Source organism: Eubalaena glacialis, chromosome 10, assembly GCF_028564815.1.
Source record: "Eubalaena glacialis isolate mEubGla1 chromosome 10, mEubGla1.1.hap2.+ XY, whole genome shotgun sequence".
Lineage (NCBI taxonomy): Eukaryota > Metazoa > Chordata > Mammalia > Artiodactyla > Balaenidae > Eubalaena > Eubalaena glacialis.
In genome coordinates this window covers 49,549,001-49,574,501 of record NC_083725.1, presented here as the reverse complement: position 1 = coordinate 49,574,501, position 25,501 = coordinate 49,549,001, and the positions used below count along the sequence as shown (strand labels likewise).

Here is a 25,501-nt window from a genome sequence, read left to right as displayed (position 1 = left end):
TGTGTAGCCCAGGAATGTCGTGCCACCCTGTGATACACGTTATTGTCATTTTACTGTGTCTTACAGGTGAGGGAGCTGGAAGTGAAATGATTCCTTTCAGGTGTGGCAGTGCTGGGAAAGCTCACTGCGTTGTCTGTTGGCTCAGTGGAGTGATCATTCCTGGGCCTGGCTGTCCGCAGGGTCTGTCCGGATCATCTGCTCAGCCGGACTTCTCTCTGCACTTCCAAGGAGAGGGGGCAGAGTGGGAACGGAACTCTCGGTCAGTGTGTGGGCCACTGAGTCTTAGATGACTGTTCATATGGAGTTGGGCATCCTGTCCTTCAGTCTGCATAGGGGTGTGTGTGTGTGTGTGTGCGTGCACGTACGAAGAGCATTAGTTCTTTCTTAATACCGAGGCCTGCCGAAGAAATGGTGAGAGGCGGCGCATCTTTGGTGCCCCCTGAGCTCAGGCCCCCCCTTCCAGCTCTGCTCTCTCTATAGCGCCCTGTGTCCTGGAGCCCTGGGGCCTACTCTCACTCGGCAGGCCGTTGGATAAGGTGTGGAAAAGCAGTTTATACCAGTGTTGTGATGATGGGAATGGCTTACTGCAGGGTTCTTAACTGGGCTCCATGTTGAAAGCACGTATCTATGCATACACACATTCCCTACACACACCTTTATACACCCATACATATACACATATATATTCTTAGGTAGGCCACAGTTTTATTGGCAGTGTACTCTCTGTTATCATTTAAAATTTTTAGTCACATGATTAGATGGTAGGGCCCAAAGAGTTGTAATCTGCTGGCATGTGCCATTCCTGACCCAGATCGTAATAGAACACCACACTTTTTTTTTAATTGAATTGAAGTATAGTTGATGTACGATGTTGTGTAGTTTCAGGTGTACAGTAAAGTGATTCAGTTTTTATATATATATATATAAATATATATATATTCTTTTTCAGATTCTTTTCCATTATAAGTTATTGTAAGATATTGAATATAGTTCCCTGTGCTACACAGGAGGTCCTTGTTGTTTATCTATTTTATATATAGTAATGTGTATCTGTCACACTTTCTTTACTCAAGCGTATGGGTCCTCAACTCCTCACTGGCTCTGATTTGGTGGGAGAAGGGCGGAGGGTGCAGAAGGTGTGTTGGTGTTTTTTTGTTTCTTTGCCTGTGTGCACTGTTCTCCATCTAGCTTAGGGCTTCTCAGCGGTGGCTGCACATCGGAATCATATGAAGAGCCTTATAAAATACACATGCCTGGGCCCTGTCCCAGTGATTCTGATTGGCCAGGTCTGGGTGAGACTGGGGTACTGGCATTGGCAAAGTTCCCCAGGTGATCCTAACAGGTGGCCAAGGTTGCTCTGTGCGTCTCTCCAACTTTCCACCAATATTTTCCACCTGCCTGAAGTAGAAGCCAGGCCAGGATTTGCCTTTGGATCCAGGCCATTGATGATTCCTAATTTTAGCCTTGACTTTTAGATTTATAGATGTAGAAGATGAGGCCCAGAAAGGGCTGAGTTTCTTTCCAGAGTAGTCCTTTGTGGGTTGGCCAAAAAGAGAACGCTGACAGATACTGTCACAGGCATTGGAACTGTCATTTTAGGCTGATCTTTATATAGTATGTCATTCATACTCGGTTTTTATTCATCCTTAAGATCTAAGTCACAACTACATTATTTATTTTAACATTGTAAGATAAATATTCTGGTTGTCAAAATCTTTTTTCTCTTTTTCTCTCTAGTCTAAACATGCTTATGATACATGTGAGCACACATGCAAATATTATTTCATGGGTTGAGGTAGAGAAACTCAGGAAGAAGTTGAGTAAATTTCCATCTTACAGCCTCTTAGAATAATTAGTTGCTTACTACTAGCTTTGGCCTTATGGGAAATGGGTAGATAACAATCCTAGCAAGAAATTGCAAATGACCTGTTTGAAGTGATGGCTGAAAAACATGATTTTTCTTCTAATGGAATTACTTCTGGGGCAAGGATTTTTTTTTTTAATGTATTTTTATTACATCGCAGGAGAACAACTCATGTTATCACGCTAAGTGACAGCAACATGACACTGTATGATTCCAAATTTGTATGTACAAATCTTAATGTATAAAATTAAACAGAAACATACCATAAGACTAACAGCAGTTCTCTATATGATTGTATTATTGGTAATATATAATCATAAAAATACATTTTCTTTCATTGTGAAAAATCAGATACTGAAGTAGGATCAGCTTAAGCTCCTTGGCCTCTGTGCAGGTTTTCTTGACCTTTAGGCAGGGTTAGGCCCTTTGTCCTGAGCTCCCACTGTATCTAGAACAAGCCTTTGTTACAGCCAACGCTACCCTGCATCGTAACTGCCAGCCAACATGTCTGCTTCATACTGAATTCTGAGACTCCTGACGGCAGAGTTCTTGTCTTGTTTATCGCTATAGCATGGTGCCTGGGACTTAGAACATGCCAGGCACATGCTGACTAAATGTTGAAACAATTTCTGTTGGAACTATAGACCAAAGTAATCAGATTTAATTCTGAGGCTTGGTATTGCCCACTCCTTTTCGGGTTCCACAGTCAGTAACACAAGCATCTCAGATAATATTTTTCCTAAAAGCTTTGTCTACAACTCGGGTAAATTGCCACGGTGAAATGGGTGCTGCTTGGGTGTCTGGGTGGGAAAATTCCTTTGAGGGCTATGGAGGCATCAGACAACTCTACCTAGTGGCATCCATCATTTGAGGATGCATCTACCTCCCTTACTGGGATTCCTTGCTCACCATGCAACTTCCATGTTGTAATTTGGCTTCTTGTGGAAATGTCAAAACAGTAAACGTGCTAGCTGGCCTGGAGGGCATAAGAGACTGTTTCCTCTGGCAGTTGTGTTTCTCATGGTAAATTAATGAATTGGCAAAATTTGGATGCTGATGACCCAATGAGGTGCCGCCACGCTGTGAAGTCTCTTGGCATGCTTTGTACCATCTATCTTATCTCCACCAACAGTGGAGAATCAGAGGGGAGGGCTCATTGTCCAGAATGCTAGGGAAAGGATATCCGGGATGGAAGGGAAGCTGTCGAGGTAAACTTTGGACACACCTGGACAGCTGTGGACAAACCTTCAGGTTTGGTTACAAGAAAGTTTTGATATGGATTAATTCTACACGTGACGAGGAGAAGACCAGGACAAACTATACAATGATCCATTATAGTTACACATTAACGGAAAAGGCACTAAGATGTCCTTAGCCATTAACTCTCTAAATTGTTTTTCCTTGTATTTGTAACTAATCTAATTGATATTCATGTTTAGCTACCATATATATATGTCTATATATATGTATATATATAGTTTTTAATAGAAAAGGCCTTTTATTTTTTTTGAATTTTTGAATTTTATTTTATTTATTTATTTTTTTAAATTTTATTTATTTATTTATTTATTTATTTATGGCTGTGTTGGGTTTTCGCTTCTGTGCTAGGGCTTTCTCTAGTTGTGGCAAGTGGGGGCCACTCTTCATCGCGTTGCGCGGGCCTCTCACTATCGCGGCCTCTCTTGTTGCGGAGCACAGGCTCCAGACGCGCAGGCTCAGCAACTGTGGCTCACGGGCCTAGTTGCTCCGTGGCATGTGGGATCTTCCCAGACCAGGGCTCGAACCTGTGTCCCCTGCATTGGCAGGCAGATTCTCAACCACTTCGCCACCAGGGAAGCCCTATTTATTTTTTTATACAGCAGTTTCTTATTACTTATCTATTTTATACATATCAGTGTATACATGTCAATCCCAATCTCCTAATTCATCACACCACCAGCCCCACCCCCCGCTGCTTTCCCCCTTGGTGTCCATACATTTGTTCTCTACATCTGTGTCTCTATTTCTGCCCTGCAAACCGGTTCATCTGTACCATTTTTCTAGGTTCCACATATATGCGTTAATATACTATATTTGTTTTTCTCTTTCTGACTTACTTCACTCTGTATGACAGTCTCTAGATCCAACCACATCTCTACAAATGACCCAATTTCGTTCCTTTTTATGGCTGAGTAATATTCCATTGTATATATGTACCACATCTTCTTTATCCATTTGCCTGTCGATGGGCATTTAGGTTGCTTCCATGACCTGGCTATTGTAAATAGTGCTGCAATGAACATTGGGGTGCATGTGTCTTTTTGAATTATGGTTTTCTCTGGGTATATGCCCAGTAGTGGGATTGCTGGGTCATATGGTAATTCTATTTTTAGTTTTTTAAGGAAACTCCGTACCTGTAAATTGAATGTATCAATTTACATTCTCACCAACAGTGCAGGAGGGTTCCCTTTTCTCCACACCCTCTCCAGCATTTGTTGTTTGTAGATTTTCTGATGATGCCCATTCTAACTGGTGTGAGGTGATACCTCAGTGTAGTTTTGAATTGCATTTCTCTAATAAGTAGTGATGTTGAGCAGCTTTTCATGTGCTTCTTAGCCATCTGTATATCTTCCTTGGTGAAATGTCTGTTTAAGTCTTCTGCCCATTTTTGGATTGGGTTGTTTGTTTTTTTAATATTGAGCTGCATGAGCTGTTTATATATTTTGGAGATTAATGCTTTGTCCATTGATTTGTTTGCAAATATTTTCTCCAATTCTGAGGGTTGCTTTTTGTCTTGTTTGTAGTTTCCTTTGCTTTGCAAAAGCTTTGAAGTGTCATTAGGTCCCATTTGTTTATTTTTGTTTTTATTTCCATTACTCTAGGAGGTGGATCAAAAAAGATTTTGCTGTGATTTACGTCAAAGAGTGTTCTTCCTGTTTTCCTCTAAGAGGTTTATAGTGTCTGGCCTTACATTTAGATCTCTAATCCATTTTGAGTTTATTTTTGTGTATGGTGTTAGGGAGTGTACTACTTTCATTCTTTTACATGTAGCTGTCCAGTTTTCCCAGCACCACTTATTGAAGAGACTATCTTTTCTCCATTGTATATCCTTGCCTCCTTTGTCATAGATTAGTTGACCATAGGTGTGTGGGTTTATCTCTGGGCTTTCTATCTTGTTCCTTTGATCTATATTTCTGTTTTTGTGCCAGTACCATATTGTCTTGATTACTGTAGCTTTGTAGTATAGTCTGAAGTCAGCGAGTCTGATTCCTCCAGCTCCGTTTTCTTCCCTCAAGACTGCTTTGGCTATTCGGGGTCTTTTGTGTCTCCATACAGATTTTAAGATTTTTTTTGTTCTAGTTATGTAAAAAATGCCATTGGTAATTTGATAGGGATTGCATTGAATCTGTAGATTGCTTTGAGTAGTATAGTCATTTTCACAATATTGATTCTTCTAATCCAAGAACATGGTATATCTCTCCATCTGTTTGTGTCATCTTTGATTTCTTTCATCAGTGTTTTATAGTTTTCTGAGTACAGGTCTTTTACCTCCTTAGGTAGGTTTATTCCTAGGTATTTTATTCTTTTGTTGCAATGGTGAATGGGATTGTTTCCTTAATTTCTCTTTCTGATCTTTCATTGTTAGTGTATAGGAATGCCAGAGATATCTGTGCATTAATTTTGTATCCTGCAACTTTACCAAATTCATTGATTAGCTCTAGTAGTTTTCTGGTGGCATCTTTAGGATTCTCTATGTATAGTATCATGTCATCTGCAAACAGTGACAGTTTTCCTTCTTCTTTTCCAATTTGTATTCCTTTCATTTCTTTTTCTTCTCTGATTGCCGTGGCTAGGACTTCCAAAACTACGTTGAATAATAGTGGCGAGAGTGGACATCCTTGTCTTGTTCCTGATCTTAGAAGAAATGCTACAGTTTTTCACCATTGAGAATGATGTTTGCTGTGGGTTTGTCGTGTGTGACCTTTATTATGTTGAGGTAGGTTCCCTCTATGCCCACTTTCTGTAGAGTTTTTATCATAAATGGGTGCTGAATTTTGTCAAAAGCTGTTTCTGCATCTATTGAGATGATCATATGGTTTTTACTCTTCAATTTGTTAATATGGTGTATCACATTGACTGATTTGCGTATATTGAGGAATCCTTGGGGGCAAGGATTTTAATTTAAAAAAAAATAGCCTGACTCTTTCCCCAGAGTAAACTAAGTTACTTTTCCCAGAAAGAGCCTTCAACTTGGTGCCCACGCAGAGAAACTAGTGCAGAGAGGAAAGACAGCCCAGACCCATCCCGCTGAGTGTTCCCACGATGTTGTAGATGCCAGATCGGTGTCGCTGTCGTGGTATCTCATGTTCAGTGACTGTAGAATTGAACACAGTGTCACGTTTAATTGAAACAGGAAGCACACTCTGCTTTGAGTGTGAAGCAGATACAGAGGAGCTGAAAGGCCAGTGCCTGGCAGAGGGCCAGAACCCATGACCCGGGCTCACACTGCCACACAGGGCTCCAGAACTCTCAGAGTGGGGCTGAGCGTCTGTCCTGGGTTGGGACAGGCCCTTGCTAACACGTGGTCTGGCAAAATGACCACCCCTCTCTGCATCTTTCATACATTCCAAGAGACAGCTGCCCTTCCCCTTTTAGTTTTCCTTTTCTGACCTCCCTGCCTCCCTCCTTTCTGTCCCCCACCTTGACCTTTCCAAACTTAGTGATTTGTCCAGTTCCTCAGGGGACTTGATTTCTGCCAGTGTTTCTGCTGCTGCCCTTGGAAGTAGGTTGTGAGAAAGGGTCCCTGCCTTCACTCAGCGTGTCTTGAAAATTGTTATTGTGACCTCACGGGTCATTTTGGTGGGTGGCTAGACTTGTGATGATTCTGAATAGTAACTTTGGAATTTTATGAATCGAAAAGACAGAGCTGCCACTGCCAGTGGAAATGTGTGTGGGAGAACAGCTAGTGTGAGTCACACGGCAAAGTGGGAGAGGAGGACTTCACTGGCACTAATATGCACTTTGCTTTCTGCCCCCAGGTCCCCCTCCTGCCTGTTACAGCCCCAGTAGTCCCATCCAGATTCTGGAAGACCCCAACTACTTTTTCCCAGACTTTCAGCTCTATCCTGGGAGGCATGAAGCATCTTTGACGGTGGAGGCAAACAGTAGCATCAGGGAAAAAGTTGGTAAGTTCTTTTATTGGCACTTGTGTTGGAAAAGCAGAACAATCTCATGTTTCTCATTTTTCACTCTTGCGTAATTTTTTCTGTATCCTTGTTTTAAATATCAGCATATTCGATTATTGGTTGTCTCTGTATTGGTAGGTGCCTTATTTTTAATGTTTGGTTAACATTAACAAGGTTTTAATAGACTGTTTTACTATAATATGTGACCCTCTCAACAGAGTTCCTAAGTATGTAGGAACTTCAGAATTATACCATTTATGCCCTAATTTTCTTCTAATTCCTAAATATTCTTTTGTATTCTTTCCCAGAATCTTTCATTCCTTTTTTTCTTCTCTGCTTTCATTTTTACCTCTTTTTGCAAATGATTCAGAAATTCAGAGAAATTCAAAACTATAGTCGGGAAGGAACTGCTTCCTTTGTAAAAAACTTTCTGCCTATTTTTGAGGGTTTATGAGATTGGTTAAACCATGAAAAGGAAGCTTCAAAACCACTTTAAAGAAGATCTCAGGGTTCTTGCCAAATGTGCTTATGAAAAGGAAATTCAGTAGTTTTCATGCTTGATGAGACACGATTCCTTTTATTATTCATCCAAAAAATATCTTTTTCCTTTGGATATATATTTTTATTTGAATTTTTATTCATTTTATTTTAAAATGTTGATTTTTATTTGAATTTGCTTGTTTCATTAAGCCCTGAAGGTAAGGACTGTCCACTTTACTCTCCTAACCCCAGCACCTATCAGAATGCCTGAATATAACAGGTTGGCAGTTGATATTTGTAGAGTGAGTGATGGCTCAACTCAACCCACACTGTTAATCACTTTCCTAGGGTTGTTCATCACTTATTACAATTATTTGGCAATTCATTTTGTGTGGACTTTCAATGATCTGTTTTTGTTGTTTAAAAATTTTTGTTGTTGAACTTCTGGTTTATATCTCAGTTACTGTACACCTTCTCTGAAGGTGAGGAATAAGTTTGAATTTACTCCACATGCCGTCCCGTGAGGCAGATATGAAGCCTGACCATTATACAGAGCAGAGAGGTTCAGAGAAGCCAAGTAATTTGCCTGAGGTCACAGAGGTGTGATTTTGGGGTCAATCAGAGTTGAGCTTCAGGAACCAGTCTGTAAAGTTCTTTATTTGGCAATTATTTTTTCTCTTATTTTTTTTTTAACCACTTTTTTAATTGAAGTAGGGTTAGTTTACAATGCTATGTTAGTTTCAGGTGTACAGCAAAGTGATTCAGTTATATGTATATCTATCTATCTATCTGTATATCTATTCTTTTTCAGATTCTTTTCCATAATAGGTTATTACAAGATACTGAATATAGTTCCCTGTGCTATACAGTAGGTCCTTGTTGTTTATCGCTTTCATGTATAGTAGTGTGTATATGTTAATCCCAAACTTCTAATTTATCCCTGCCCCCCACAATTCTTTCCTGAATGCCTTCTGTATATTGGGGTAGTATTCTAGGCACTGGGTATACAGCATGTGAACGTAACAGATAAAACTCTCTATTCTCTGGTGCTTGAATTCTAGTAGACAAATACAGATAAATACAGTGTTGATCAAAAGGAGAAGAGGCCAGAGGCAAGAGATATTAGGCTGCTCAGGACATTTAGACAACTGGTTAGGGAGCTGGAACCCGGGGAGTAGCTGAGGGCATGGAAGCTGGGGCTGCAGTCTTTGCTGTTACAGAGACACTCAAAATGTCATCTACGGTCGCCTTTTCTCATATTTTAATACTGAAAAGTGTAAGAGGGATGTAATCCTTGACAGAATCCCTTGCCAAAAGAAGACAATAAACCCAATGACATACATCTAGGTATATACACATGTATATGTGTATTTCTCTGTCTTGTTAAGCATATCACATCACCTTCATTTTTTCTCATTTCACTTATCACACCACCTTCATTTTTTCTCATTTCACTGTGGACTGAAAAGTGCTTGGCACTTGATTAAATGTAGGGAGCAAAGGAGACAAAAGGATCAAAATTGAATCTGAAATTTCTATCTGGTTGACTCTGATGAGGATGCCATTCGTAGAAAAAAAAAGGCAACCTTGGGGAAGAAAGACAGTTTGGGGGAAAATGATGTGGCCTGTGCATATGTAAAAACAAAGAACCATCACTTCATGGAATTGTAAGAGTGAAGGCTGCTATCTCTAAGGCTGCTTGTCTCTAAGGGGCTAGCTCAGATCCCTCTATTGACAGGGGAGGATGTTGAGCTCTAAGAGAGCAAGTGATTTGCTCAAAGTCTTGCCAGTAGTAAGTAGTAGAATTTTTACTATCCTAACACTATAAATATCCTCAATACACTACTTCTTAGTACTATTGTGAAATGGGGTGAATTATATATTTCATGGTGCTCAGATATTCTTTTACTGGTTACATGTTTGACCCCCATTACATGCAGGCACTGAGTTGTGTGCTAGGGATACCCAGGTGAGGAGGCAAGATCTTTGCTTTTAAGGAGTTTAGAGTCTGTGTACATAAGTAATTGCCATCTATTGTGATGATTGCTCTAAGGGAGGTATAATAATGGAGCCCGGACATTGGAGAAGGAGGGCTCAAGCCTGCTGGGCTACAGCAGGAAGGAGTTTACTTAGAAGGTAGCTTTGGAGCCATCACTCAAAGCATGTCTAGGAATTTCCCAAGAAGGATGTGGTGAGATGCATCTTTCTAGGCAGAGGGATGAATGGGAGCAAAGTCCTGGAGGCCAGAGAGAGCTAACATGTCTGGGAACTTCTTAGGGTATTGCTGGAACTTGAACTCCAAGGGGTTGCCGGTGAGGGGGCCAGTGATGGCATGAAATGTTGCTGGATGGTTAAAGCAATGCCTGCTACACCCTATGATGGATTGTCAGTTTCATCCTATAATTACTTGTTGAGGAATTTTGTGCAGAGGAGTGATATGATTAAGTTTTTCGGTTTGAACAATCTTAGGGCAGTGGGGAAGATAAGTTGGAGTCTGAGGGGGTGGGTTTGGAAGTGGGAAAGAGACTAGTGTCAGAGAAATAGATTAGGTGGCTGTTGGAATGGTTTGGGTATGAGGCTCCATGGGCTTGTCACGCGGAATGAACACAGATTTCGTTGTGCAATGAGTCGGATCCTGGATCTGTCTCTTCCTACCTCTGCGACCTTGGTGATTTACCTTCTCTAAACCTCTCTCCTTATCTGTAAGATGGGGGAATTAATACCTGCCTCATGCGATTATATGTGGACTAAACTAAATAAAGGAGGGAACTTAGTACAATACCTGGCACATCATATGCTCCTTAAAAATGGTTTTTGTGGTTGTACTGTGGTAATTGATAATGAACTTGGAGACTGGCAGGGGAATAAAGGGGAGAGTTGGGAGAGATGTTTCATTTCGGAGGTAGAATTGACAGGCAGGCGCTGACCAGATGTTGGGGGTAAGGGAGAGGAAGGAATTTTGGAAAACTCTCAGTTTTCTGGCTTGGCAAAGAGTAGACGAGGCAGGGATACAGGGGTTGTTTGGATGGGCTGAGGAAGACACGTTGAGTTTGGAAGACCTGTGGGCCATCGGCTGGTGGTTGTAAATGGGTGGGCCATGGGTCAGTAGGTTCAGACGAGTGGTGGATGAGATGAGAATCTGTCGAAGTGAGGGTGGGTGAGTGCTCAGGGCAGAGCTGTGGGAAAGAATTTAAGGAGCAGGTGGAGAAAAGGGAGCCAGAGATGGAGTGTACAGAGAAGCAGCAGGATCCCGAACCATGAGAGGGGGTGGCCTGGATGCTGAGTGAGGAGAGCATTTCAAGAAGTGGGTGATCAACATGCTAAATGCTTCAGAAAGGTTAGGCTGGAAAGTTCTCCCTGGGAATGATTACTAATCAGAGCGGTAGGGAGGGCAGTGGACGGCGCGTTTGGAAAGTGGAGATGGCAAGTATCCATTGCTTTCTGAGGACGATTAGAAGGGGAGGAGAGATGCAGGGTGGCACTTAGAGGTTTCTGTAGAGCCATGAAAAGATGGTTTCTTTTTGTTTGGTTCTGAGTTTTGCTTGTTTTTTTTCTTTTTCTTTTTTTTTTAAGACGGAAAAGACTTGACCTGTTTATATGATGAAGAGAAGGGGTCGGTGGGGAGCTTAAAGGAAAGGGAGGGCTTGAAGGCCCAAGTAAGGTCTAGGAGGAAACAGTAGGCAAGGGAAGGGAGAGTAGTAGAGACACTTTGATTTGGAGAGATGCTTCCATGAGAAACTGTAGGGTAAATGGGAGTGACGGTGTATTGGAAATCTTTAAATGCCTCTGTCATTAGAAAGTTCGTTATTCACCACGTACGTCCAGACCTATATCTGCGTGGAACAGCCTGACATCTTTTTCCCATGTTTACCTTCTAGTTGAGGATCCTCTTTGTAACTTCCACCCGCCGAACTTCCCGAGGATCTCAGAGGTGGAAATGAGAGGTTCCGAGGATGCGGCAGCTGGAACAGTGTTACAGCGGCTGATCCAGGAGCAACTGCGCTATGGTACCCCGACCGAGAACATGAACTTGCTGGCCATTCAGCACCAGGCCACAGGGAGTGCAGGACCAGCCCACCCCACAAACAACTTTTCTTCCACGGAAAACCTCACTCAAGAAGACCCACAAATGGTCTACCAGTCGGCACGCCAGGAACCGCAGGGTCAGGAACACCAGGTGGACAACACGGTGATGGAGAAACAGGTGCGGTCCACGCAGCCTCAGCAAAACACCGAGGAGCTGCCCACGTATGAGGAGGCCAAGGCGCAGTCCCAGTTCTTCCGGGGGCAGCAGCCGCCGCCACCGCAGCAGCAGCAGCAGCAGGGGGCCGTGGGTCACGGCTACTACATGGCCGGGGGCGCCAGTCAGAAGGCGCGGACTGAGGGCAGGCCCACGGTGAACCGCGCCAACAGCGGACAGGCGCACAAGGACGAGGCGCTGAAGGAACTCAAGCAGGGCCACGTCCGCTCTCTCAGTGAGCGGATCATGCAGCTGTCGTTGGAGAGGAACGGGGCAAAGCAACACCTCCCTGGCCCAGGGACCGGAAAGGGGTTCAAGGCGGGCGGGGGGCCCTCCCCAGCCCAGCCTGCAGCTAAAGTGCTGGACCCCCGAGGTCCTCCACCCGAGTACCCCTTCAAGACCAAGCAAATGATGTCCCCGGTGGGCAAGACCCAGGAGCATGGACTTTTCTACAGTGACCAGCACCCGGGGATGCTCCACGAGATGGTCAAGCCTTACCCTGCTCCCCAGCCTGCGAGGACAGAAGTGGCCGTCCTGAGGTACCAGCCACCCCCAGAGTATGGGGTAACGAGGTGATTATCAAGCCTAGAAGTTTTTTTTTTTTTAATTAAAAAAAATTTTTTTTTATTGAAGTATAGTTGATGTATATTATATGTTATAGGTGTACAGTATAGTGATTCACCATTTTTAAAGGTTATACTTCATTTATAGTTATTATAAAATATTGGCTGTATTCCCCATGTTGTACAATATATCCTTGTAGCTTATTTTATACATAATAGTGTGTACCTCTTAATCCCCCGCCCCTACGTTGTCCCTCCCCCCTTCCCTCTCCTCACTGGTAACCACTAGTTTGTTCTTTATACCTGTGAGTCTGCTTCTTTTTTGTTGTATTCACTAGTTTGTTGTATTTTTTAGATTCTACATGTAAGTGATAACAGACAGTATTTGTCTTTCTGTGTCTGACTTACTTGACTTATTATGATAATCTCTAGGTCCATCCGTGTTGCTGCAAATGGCATTATTTCATTCTTTTTTTTTTAAAATAAATTTATTTATTTATTTACTTATATTTATTTTTGACTGTATTGGGTCTTTGTTGCTGCACGTGGGCTTTCTCTAGTTGCGGCGAGCGGGGGCTACTCTTTGTTGCGGTGCACGGGCTTCTCATTGCGGTGGCTTCTCTCTTGTTGTGGAGCACGGGCTCTAGGCGTGCGGGCTTCAGTAGTTGTGGCACGAGGGCTCAGTAGTTGTGGCTCACGGGCTCTAGAGCACAGGCTCAGTAGTTGTGGCACATGGGCTTAGTTGCTCCGCGGCATGTGGGACCTTCCCGCACCAGGGCTCGAACCCGTGTCCCCTGCATTGTCAGGCGGATTCCCAACCACTGTGCCACCAGGGCAGCCCCTATTTCATTCTTCTTTTATGGCTGAGTAATATTCCATTGTATATATATGCCACATCTTTATCCATTGATCAGATGATGGATACTTGTGTTGCTTCCATATCTTGGCTATTGTAAATAATGCTGCTGTGAACATTGGGGTGCGTGTATCTTTTCAAATTAGTGTTTTTGTTTTTTTTCGGCTATATACCCAGGAGTGGAATTGCTGGTTCATATGGTAGTTCTATTTTTAGTTTTTTGAGAAACCTCCATACTGTTTTCCATAGTAAGCCTAGTGGTTTAATTCATGTTTTTAGCACTCATTATTTTCAAGGCGTGTTAGGTTTTTGTCGTCGTTTTTTTTCTGGTGCATAATATTTAATAAGCAGCATTTTGGCCAAAATATGCAGAGTGAAACAGAAAAGAGGGCAATTGGGTATTTTCTCCAAATGTAACAGAAGGCAGTTGGGGATTTATGAGTTTAGGGGAGGAGCCTCCATTGCTGGCCGTCCTTGGGAGCTCAGCCCAGCGGCCTGGCAGAGCAGCAATTTTCCTGGCTGGCTTTGTGGAGCGTGTCCAAACTCCTGGAACATATTATTACCATGGGGTTTTATAGAGTCTTTCTTCATTGTAGATTTTAAAGGAAAATGTAGTCTGAGTTCTAGAACAGAGGAGTTAAAGGGACCATAGAAATCATATAGCCCCACCCCCATATTCAACAGATGAGAAACTAAATTCCCACAGTACTCGACTCTGCGGCATTTGGAGCAAGGCTCAAGTATCCTGACTGTCAAAACCTTATTCCTCCATTGCCTTAATTCCTCCTACATCTGATTGATGGATTCAACAACGCTTACCGAGTGTGTACTCTGTGCAACCCTGTACTTGGTCCAGAGATAAAGATATGGTTCCTCCCCTCAGGGTCCTTCCAGCATCGTCTTGGGGGAAACCAGCATCTTAACAGATCCTCGTGGTGCAGTGTGCTGTTTTAGGATGGAAATATGCAGAGAGCATTAGGGCACCAGAGAGGGTGGTGTGACTCACAGCTGTAGGGCTTAGGGAGAGCTTCACAGAGGAGGTGACATTTGAGTTGGGTCTTGAAGAATAAATAAGAGTTGTGGGGTAGAGGTGAAGTAGCAGTAGGTACTATGCAGGGGAGATGCCATTTCTTCAGGCAAAAAGCTTTGGAGGTTTTGTCTGGCATGAGCTGCAATAATGCAGAGCACTGGTGGGGTAAAAAGTAGCAGAAGATGTGTTTGGACAGGGAAGTTGAGACCAGTTGGTGAAGGTCTTTGAGTGCCATACTAAAGAGTTCAGAATTTATCCATAAACAATTAGGAGAACCAGTGTTTTTCAGTAGATACTATGTTGATGTTTACTAGGCTGACTTCAATGGCAGCGAAGGATGAATTAGAGGAAGGGGATACTGGAGGCCAGGAGGGCCTCAGGGACCTGGTCAATTGTCCAGATAAGACTTGGTGAGGTTGGCCTAGGTTTGAGGCCATAGGTATAGGGGAGCCTTATATGCTAAGAGAAATAGAATTGACATCATTTAATGATTGATTAGCTGTGGACGTTGAGGAATAATAGGGCAGCTGGAAATAAGGCAATTGGAAAACAAACTCTCAGGAGAGAAACTGGGTCTGGAGATACACATTTGGGAATCACCAGCGTTTAGATGTTTCTGAGCTTGCTCTGCTCAGGGAGAGCATGGAGCATAGGAAGAGAAGACAAGTGGCCACTTCCTATCATGGATATGTCTTCATTCTCACCAAAGGCTTTATTCATCTGTTTCTAAATCAAATGAGCTGAGATTTCCCCATGCCACCCCAATGGCAGTGTGCAGGGCATACTTTGGCTGTACATCTTGCAAAAAGGGAGTGACTCGGCCTTGGCAGAGAGAGTGAGCTGGCTGATCGTCCTCCCACTTACTTCCCCGCTGCTGACACATTTCCCTGCAGTCGGTGGGGGATGGCAGCTGTGAAGCACTATACCAACCTTTAGGCCCCTGACAGGCAGCAGAACTTAGTGGGCACAGTCTGACCCCACTGGGGAATCAAGATGGGGCCTGGGAGGGCTCTTATTCTTACCCTTTTATGGTTCCTTAAGCCAGGGAGAAATTTAAACTTAAAAACTATCAGGTTTGAAGAAGAAAAATAAATCTTCAAATCTCTGGGTTTTAGAACATTGATTTGTCGGAGTTAAATAATCCATGATGTTTATCCCAGAATCATATCAGAGTTTGGTTTGTGATCGTTCACATTTGTTTAAGTCAGCCTCTAGAGCCTGATAGAAAGTGAAAATATCCCCAGACGAAGTCTCCTTCCGTCTGCTTGGCTTTATTCTTTGTTAAATGGCCATGCATAAAGTGGATCATTTTGCTTTTTGTCATTTGGCAGTAGATGTGCTGTGAGTGGGAGACACAGTAAGGGGAGGAGGGAAGCTCTTCCTGGAGGGCTACCCAGTTATTGGTGGGCGGTGTCATTTGTCTCAAAGTTATGACATTAAAAAGAAGAAGAAATGTATGAAGGAGTTGACCTGATTGCCAGGCTTGACAGCTGGGTCCACATGACACATCAAAATGTAACAGACAGGCCATTGAGGCTGGGCTGCAGAGCTACAAGGCGCCTTTGTGAGCCTGGCCACGCCTAGCCAGCATGACTCCAGCAGTGCAGCCTTTGGTCTACAGGGTAAACAAAGTTGCATCCACACCAGCCCTGCTTCAGACACCTTCAGTGTGGCCTGAGCTCCAAGGGTTGGATCTGAAGTTCAGCAGTGTGTGATGTTCAAGTTATCTTTGACCCACAAGAAGAGCAGGGCTCCTTTTAATTTCACTGACACATTCACTTATGCTTAACGGGTTATCAGTTTGTCATTAATAGTGATGGTTTGGGAAGCTGCAGGCTGTCGGGTCAATACATCATAGACTCCTCTGAGTCAGAGAGGCCTCTGACTGAGATTACTGGGTCCACGTCTGGGCCGCGTGCTGCAAAAATGGCCTCAGTATGTTGTGAATGTTCAGTGTTCTGATCCAACCCATCGGGCTGTCGAAACTTCAGTTCTTTTTGCATAGAGGTGGAAAGGTCCAAAAATATAGAGCTTAAGATAAGATGAGGAAGAACTTGGAGTTCTTTTGCCTTCATTACTGAGTCACCATAGCTTACAAATTCTCTCACCTGCTCTGATCTGCTAACGATAGGATATGTGGTGGGTTATGGGCTCCTTTTGCGGGGAACACCATGGAGAGACCACCAGTCAAGGTGTGCTTGACTTGCACACCTTGGCCTTTTTCGTGAGCGTGCTAGTGAGGCTGGGGAGATGGAGGGACTAGGGCGACCTGGCCCTACTGAGGTGGCTGGTGGGGACCTCCAGGGACCATGAGCGGCCATGGATAGAGACTCTGGTTTTGTTCCTGCCCCATCTTCCGTTTCCTTCAACCTGAAAGTGGAAATGGATATAAATAAGGACAAGGTGAGAATTGGACAGGTTGTTCTATGGAGAATTAGGCTTTAAAAAAAATAAAGAAAAGGAAGAATTTTGATATTAACTCTGACATTGTGGAGACAGAGCACATCTAAGAGTTGTGACTTGGCTTATGCAGTCTGTACCATTAATGGAGGTGAATGCACGAATGAATACCAGTGGATGATCTGATTTTCATCAAAGCAGTTTGGAGCACATTTGTCAAATGTATGTTTGTTTTCCAAAGAAATCTGTCCATATTTCCAAAAGTGGAAACTAAAGATGCTAAAAAATTATTTAAAGTATCCTACTTCCTTAATACAACCACTGTTGACATTTTTCCTGTACAAATTAATTTTTTCACATGTTGTAATCATAGATTATATTCCGTTTAGTATCCTAGCTCTTTTTAGATAGTATTGCATTACAAGTTTTTTTCTACAATGTTTGTTTTCATAACCATCCTTTCTATTGCTGCATAATATTTCATAAATTATATCATTTACATCTTTTTCTCTATAAATAGTATAGAGACCGTCATCATGCACATCGAATTTTCCATATTTTGGTTTACTTCTTTAGGCATCATTATTTAGAAATGAAATTATTGGGTAAATTTTAGTTAAATATTTAATGACTTCTGATACCAGATAACTTTATGAAAACATTATAGTGCCTGTTTCACTGCCCTATGACCAATATTAGTCATCATAATTACAAAAACTTTGCTAATGTAATAGGCAAATTGTGTTAATTTTTAATTTTCATTTGCAATTATTAGCTTGGTTAATTTGGGTGGGGAGCGTGTATTTGACTAGTTAGATTGATTTGATTTTGAAAATTGGCCCTTGGTATTTTTGTGTTCATATGATCCGTATATTTTCATGGCTTCAGAAGAAACTAAAACCTGTTTTCTCTAATACTTGCTCTGATTTTCCAGTTTCTGGAACTCCATCTCCACCCTTCTCAGGTAACAATGGAACAGAGGCAGTGGTAGCATAGGATTCTGAGTGCCTGCTGTCTGCCAGGCACAGTGTGGGTCATCCCCCTCCATCTTCACAACAGTTCTCAGGGATGGATACTCTGAATATCCCCATGTTATGATATGGGGATTTATGATCTGATAAAAACTTAGGCTGAGAGAGAGAGGATAAAGTAACTTAGTCATGGACACCAGATTGGAAGTGCGGGAGCCGGGCTGCAGCCCTGGACCTCTCTGCCCCACAGTGCCTCTCCCATGAGTGTAAACACTCAACCACTGCCAAAGATTTCCGGTTTTATTTGGCATCACTTAGCCGGTGAATTTCTAATCAGATTTATATGTCACACCTGATGTCCAGCCTGTGTTCTGCCCCCCCTGTTTTTTTCAGGAGGACCAGGATCCCCTTTCTCTCCAGATACCTCGGAAGACTCAGGAGCACCCTGAACCTTGCTGACAGCTGTAGGTTGTGAGCTTCGGCTGTCTTTGGTTTGCTTTCATTTGGAGGTCGGGGACTTTGAAGCAGTATACCAGCAGTATATGGAGTTGTTTGCTTTAGCCTGTGTTTAGCAGAATGTTTCCGTTATGGAAGATGATAAGTACTCTTTTAGTGATTTTTATGATTTTTTATGTTTCAGGCAGTATCAGAAAAAGACTAAAAATGACTTCTGTCAGTGAAAGGCACTCTCTTTCTGCCTGTCCATTACCTTTTCTGCCCTTTTTCTTGGCTGCATCTTGCCTTTCAGCGTATGGGGTTTGATTTACTAGCTTCCCAGAAGCAGAGGGAAGAGTGATAACTGCTTATTGACAGTTTATTCATCTATGAATGTATTCATTTTTTTCTTGGTGTGTAGATAGATACTATAAAAGAAAGGAGTGGTGGCGTTTGACCCAGCCCTTCTGTCCTGGGCTGATACAAGCATCTTCTTACAAGATGACGTCAGAGCCAGCGGTGCCGTGGATCCCCTTCCACAGAGCACATTTACTCCTTTTCTTCACAAGGCAGCATCACCACCACCATCCTTCCCATCAGTGCAAGGGGCTCGCGGTTTCCTGCACTAATGGAGGGACCCTATAGTGTGACTGGTCTCCCAAATCGCCCTGTACCTTTTCCCCTAGATAAACCTCCTGGTGTGGTTTTATTTAGCATAAAGTCAAAGTTCCTGATGCTCTCTGGGAACATGTCAAAAGACAGCGCAGGGAGGAGGGAGGGAGCAAAGAGGACACAGCCCTGGGGCACATGGGGCGAATTAAAGAGAGAGAGAAAGCCTCTCCCCAAGAACCCACATCGATCCAACAGTGCAGCCAGAATGCAGTTTACAATGTGAACAAGCATAAAGATACGGTCTAAAGAACAGGTCTTACTCTGGGTGGGCGTGAGGTCTGGAATGTGCTGTAGTACAAGAAAGAATGTTGGATGGTCCCGTCTTACTCTGAGTTGGAAACGGCTGGAGGGCGAAGGAGGATTTTTGGAGTAAGTGTGTTTCCAAAGTGCTGATTTGCAGTTTAGACAGTTATGAAAATGAATTGCTCTGTGGCATCAAAATGTGAGCTAGACCCAAGGCTATTGGATTAACAACTATGCGTTGCTCTTAAGAAAAGTGAGGCCAGGGAGTGTTATTTAAATTCCACCAGCTAAACATGTGTTTTGAATACCAGCATTAAAGCTCAGGAGTTTGTACAGTTTTTAAGCTGAATTATGGCTGGATGAGCCAAATAAAATGCCCTGTTTATTGTGAGAAGCAACTCTGCAGTGTGGGAATTTCAAAAGGCTAGGGTCAAGTTCAGGTTACTTTCTCAGGAAATCTAACACAGTTCCAGCAGCAATGCATTAAATGAGTGGCTTCTCCAAACAAGAGGATTATCCATATGCATCCTGCATAGCAATAATTTTGATATTAGCTTACCCAAGACCCTAGTCTCAATTTGAACATTGATGGGTCTCGTGTCTGCACCACCAAAGGGATCCAGATGGGAAGGCTGTGGGTTTGGGAAAAGAAGGTTTGAGGGGTTTTGAGTCCTGGCTCTCTCACTTTGTAGCAAATTGAATACATTCTCAGAGCCTCAGTTTCCTTATCTGCAACTTGTTAGAGCTGATTTTTCCTAAAACTAACTGATTTTCTTCCTTACATAAATGAAACATGTTCATTGTAGAAAATCTAGAAATATAGGTAACTCCCACTTCCTCCACTCCCTAAAAAAAAAAGAAGGAAAATAGAAATTACCTGCAGTCCCATTATCCAGCCGTAACCAGTGTTAAATACTCCGTTCACTGTTGCTTTGAGGGTTAGAAAATTATAAGAAAATACTCTAAGTTGGAAATCTCTAGGTAAATAAGAGGTATTTTTATTGAGTGAGAAGTCTTAAAATTTGAACCTCTTCACAGCCAAGAAGCCCTTTGTTAATTTCATCTCATTTTAAAATTCTTTTATCTTATTTTGTTTACTTTCTCTGATTATTAGAATAACAGTGCTGTTTTTTTTGGCTTATCTTTATTTTCTAATTTTTCTCTATTTTCTAATTTTTCTATAACATATATTACTTAGTGAAATTTTTTTTGAATAGCCATCCGTGTTCATTGTAGAAATTATATAAAGAACAGAAAAATATGAAGAGTGAAAAAAAATCCCTAATTTCATCACCTAGAGATAGTCATTCTGACCTTTTGTCATAGTTCCTTCTAGTCATTTTTCTATATATTATTTTTTACTCAGGTGAAATCCTAATATGTATCATATCTTGAGAATTTTAAAGAATCTTTGCTTAGAGGCGCAGTAAACATTCATTGAACTGAATTGTTAATGTTGATAAATGGAAAAGAGTTGTTTTGATTTTACTTCTCTACTAAGAAGTTTGCCTTGGGAAATGTATTTAGCTGTTTGCATTTTCTCTTTTGAATTACTTGATCATATCCTTCATCTGTTTATCCATTGATGTTTCTTTTCCTGTTGTGTTTTGGACAGTTTTTGTCAGTCACACAAGCCATATTTATTAAGTATTAGCATGATGGCCTAATTGTAGATAAATATATAGTTTAATATATTGAATATAGCTTGCTGATCACCATTGATGCTTGGGGATCTGGGGACAGTAGAGTGGGGACTGCTGGTCTGTTTGCATGAATTGTTCTGTTGCTCACTGATTTCTGGAATTGTCTCCAAAATGAGGCCTTTTGGTGTACAGGCAATGCGGGCTAGAGCAGTGCTGAACAATAGAAATATGATGTGAGGAGGGGAAGGAGGGGTGGGATAAATTGGGAGATTGGGATTGACACATACACACTACTATATATAAGACAGATAACCAATAAGGACCTACTGTGTAGCACAGGGAGCTCTCCTCAATACTCTGTAATGACCTATATGGGAAAAGAATCTAAAAGAATCAGTGTATAACTGATTCACTTTGCTGTACAGCAGAAACAAACACAACACTGTAAATCAAGTACACACCAATAAAAATTAAAAAAAAATAAAATGGCTAAATTAAAAAAAAATAAAGACATTGACATCCTTAAAAAAAAAAGAATATAATCTGGGTCACATATCTAATTAAAATTTTTCTTGCAGCCACATTTTTAAAAAGTTAAAAGAAACAGGTGAAATTAATTTAAAAACATGTTTTAGTTAACCCATTTTTAAAGATTGAAGTATAGTTGATTTACAGTGTTGTGTTAGTTTCTGCTGTACAGCAAAGTGATTCAGTTATACATACACATATACATTCTTTAAAAATTTTTTTTTCTATTATGGTTTATCACAGGATATTGAATATAGTTCCCTGTGCTATACAGTAGGACCTTGTTGTTTACCTATTTTATATATAGTAGTTTGTATCTGCTAATTCCAAACTCCTAGTTTATCCCTCCCTGCCTTCTGCTTTGGTAACCGTAAGTTTGTTTTCTATGTCTGTGAGTCTATTTCTGTTTTGTCAATAAGTTCATTTGTATCATTTTTTAAGATTCCAGATATAAGTGATGTCATATGATATTTGTCTTTGTCTGACTTACTTCACTTAGTATGATAATCTCTAGGTCCATCCATATTGCTGCAAATGGCATTATTTCTTTCTTTTTTATGGCTGAGTAATATTCCATTGTGCTTATATACCACATCTTCTTTATCCATTCATCTGTCAATGGACACTTAGGTTGCTTCCATATTTTGGCTATTGTAAATAGTGCTGCTATGAACATTGGGGTGCATGTGTCTTTTCCAAATATATGCCCAGGAGTAGAATTGCTGGATCATATGGTAACTCTAGTTGTAGTTTTTTAAGGAACCTCCATACAGTTAGTTAATCCATTTAAAAATGTATTTTTAGATACATGTTTTAGTTAACCCATTATATGCAAAATATTATGATTTCAACAGGTAATCAACATAAAAAACTATTAATGAGATGTTTTACATTTTTTGTACTGTCCTCAAATTTTGATGTGCCTTTTATACTTCCTGCACATCTCAGTTCAGATGAGTCACATTTCAGGTGTTCAGTAACCACATGTGGTTTGTGGCTACTATTTTGGACAGCACAGGTCTAGAAGAAAGTGAGAATCTGTGTTCAAGAGAGAGTGTCCTGACATGTACAGGCATCACCTTTATACTCTTGTTCTGCATTGCATTGCAAGAAAACAGTTCAGAAATGGAAGATTCTATGGTGCTAGCATTTGGTTTTATTCCTTGCTGAAGCTTTAGTGTTAGGGACTGGGATTCTCAACACATAGTGTTTGAAGAGGAAGCGACACCCAAGGGTGCATTTCTCCCTTGCCTTTCTTCTAACACCCATTAGCAGTGTGTGATAATAGCAGAGGCTAGCAGTTATTAAGTATCAGTAGTTTCCTAATGATAGACACTATGTGCAGTGCTGTTTGTGCATTATCTCATTTAATTCTCACAACAACTCTTGAGGTAGATACTGTTATTATCACCATTTAAAGGTGACGAAGAAGTTAAAAACTTGCCCATGGTTACTTGGCTAGAAAGAAGCAGAAGCAGGGAAAAGAGACCCCATATTAAGGAACAGTGCTCTCCTGTACCAACATGGGGCAAAAGCCCTGGTGTGGTGGAAGTATGTGGGTTCCAACCCCCAGTTCATAGCCCATTGTTTTGCTTTATAAAGACTGAGATCTCTGGTTTGTGATCCTCTGAGCCTTAGTTTGCATACTTTAAAAATAGAATAATAATATATGGTGTGAGAGCAGGGAGTGCCCAAGCTTGTGAGAATGAAATGACAGTGGATGTAAAGTGCTATTCATGGCACATTTAGTACAGGTATAATGTAAACACATACATTTAAACAAGCTTATTTATGAAGGCTTATTGTATGCAGAGAGAAGCAAATGGACTGTTGATTAGCTGTCTCCAATGACTTTGTTTCCTCAGTCCAAATAACCTTGTCACTCCAGTTTTGAGCTGCATTTTGTGACTGCTCAGTACATGAGAACGGCAGTGACGTGGAGCTATGTTATTATACTGGCAATGTCATGATTGGAGATTCTACCTATATTATCCAGAACGAATCTAAATACCAGAGGTCTCTTCCTTAATAAAACAATGTTGAAGGTTGAGTCAGTCTTTGAAAGTGCATCAAGCATATATGGTCTCCTAACTTGCTCTTGGGTTCAGGGGCCAAATCAATTGACAAAAATGTACTGGGTACCAACTTAGTATAAGTCCTGATTTTCTACCCTCAAAAAAACATGCATGCTAATAATTAGGGAGAAGAATACACACATGCATAAAAAATTAAATAATATTATATTTAAAAATTCAAGAGAAGGTAGGTTGTCAGGTCTGTGATTCAGGCAAGGTTGTAAGTTTGGAAGCAAGAAGCGGGTGCAGATTCTGGGGTCAGGCTATGCCTGGCATGGTCCAAGTCACTGAAGATGGAAGACCAGCCTGCACGGCTTCCCAGTATGACCCCCTATTTTGTCTCTTAGATGTGGCTCTTTAAATGCTCCTTGATTCTTGTTTCTAATACATCACTGTGGGCTTGGGGCAAAGAGGCTTTTTCAGCCCTGCTCAGATGTATTTAAATAACTGGTCAGTTCAGTGGCATGTGGGAAGAGGTCACTTTCTGGGGTGTCCCAAGGCTCATTTGGTTCCTTGAGAAAGGAGCAGGACCTGTTGGTGGTCCTGCCTTGGTTTGTGTGAGGATTAAGCAAGGTGATGAAATGTGCTGCCTGGCAGATGGCATAGACCCTCAATAAATGTGAGTTGAATGCTCTCTGTAGAAGGGACATTAACCTATGAAAGATAATAATGTTGAAGGTAAGTAACAGTCCAAGAGAACAACTCAGGGGCAGGTTTCTAGCCTTCATGCTTCCCCTGAGGTGGCTCAAGCCTACAAAAAGCTCTGATGCTGTTGTTAGGACGTGAGCCATGGATGTGGTGGTGGCTCAGACTGAGCCACAGGAACGCGGGAGCAGAGGACAAAGGGTGGCTGCCTTCCCTCCCTGCTTTCACCTGGTCTGTTCAGGGAAAGAGTGAACTACAAGGACTCTGAAATTGAAAAGCCTGGGCTTTGATCTCCTTTATGTTTCTATTATCTCTGTTCCATTTTGCAAGTTACTTACCGTCCTGTGCCTTGTGTTCTCATCTAAATACAGAGACTTGACAATGATGCCTGTTTTATAAGGCAATTATAAAGGTCAAAATGAGGTGATGCATGTAGTGGTGCATACCACAGTGACTGGTATGTAAAAAGTGCCCAGTAAATGTTAGCCATAACAGAAAAAAATTATTGGACTGCTCATGAAAGCCACACTCAGGGCTAGGCTCTGGGATACAGATGATAATAATTACAATAATGGTGATAATAGCTAACATTTGTCCACTGCTTAATTTGTGCCTGGCTTTATACATATTAACTCCTTAAGTCCTTTAACAATAAGCCAAGTGGTGGGTGGTCCCAGGAGACACATGATGTCAAGTAACCTAGCTCTCTGCCTTCACTTTCTAACAGGGGGCGTAGGCTCCCAAATAGACGATTGTGGCATAGAATTCTATTCACAAGTAGTTTCTCAATAAATGTTGGTTCCCATCTCCTCTTTTTCCCTTTTCTGTGTGTCCCCATTATGAGGAAGGGTTTATCCTGACGGTGGCTGATCAGTAGCGTTATCTTTGGAAGCTGGGGATAGCTTGTTTCATAGCACTGGTATGATCGTGACATTTTCCTGCCCTCCCCCACCATTCTTTCCTCTTCATTTACCCTCAGCCAGATTTGCCTTGTACAGACCTTTGAGCCTACCAGCCCCAGCTGGCTGAGTAGCGAAGCCACGGAACAGAGGTTTGCTCTCCCGGCTGCACGTCGTCCACTGTAATACGGTTTCTTTGAATGTGTAACCGAGTTATTTTGTGAGGCCGGTGTTCTCTATTTAATAGAAGACTTCCCATTTTGAAAAACCCATTCTTTCTGTCTCCAAGCTTGGCAGACACCCTTTTCCTGCATTGCCACTCAGGTAACTCGTCACTGTCATGGATGGCTTAGGCTGGCATTATGAAAAACCTCCCTTTTTGTTATATAAAGGAAAAGGATGACCGAGAAGATAAGCCCATCACTGACTGTGAGTTCCAAATCCCAGAGCCCAATAAATGTTAAAAGGTAGAAGCCCCAGCCTGAAGCTGCCTGGGTCAAAGGCAAGCCCGGATGCCTCATCTGTGCCCACTTCAGCTCCAAGGAGACGTGCCATGCTTGTCGTTTGCGTTGGATGAAGTGAGAAGGGAGAACCGAGGAGGTAGGGATGGGTGTCTGCTTTTGAATTGAGGCAGTGTAATTTGTGGCATTTTGTCTCTTGCCAAGGTAACCTCTTTCCATGAAAATTGCACTGTAGTATTTAGCCAGCCTGCGGGAATGCACGTACTCACTAAGGATCTATGGTTTTCTGGGTCCACGACTGATAGGAGTTCCTGTGATCTGGGGTGAAAGT

General features: G+C 41.9%; 1 protein-coding gene across 2 annotated transcripts in view; it reads left to right on the top strand.

The window, feature by feature from the left end:
- The window catches only part of AMOTL1 (angiomotin like 1), a 127,167-nt gene that overhangs the window by 51,772 nt on the left and 49,894 nt on the right, over positions 1-25,501 (top strand). For both annotated transcript variants that reach the window (XM_061204038.1, XM_061204039.1), the window contains exons 2-3: positions 6,883-7,029; positions 11,388-12,321. In XM_061204038.1, the coding sequence (XP_061060021.1) occupies positions 6,883-7,029; positions 11,388-12,321 (1,081 nt within the window). The remainder of the gene's footprint in view (positions 1-6,882; positions 7,030-11,387; positions 12,322-25,501) is intronic.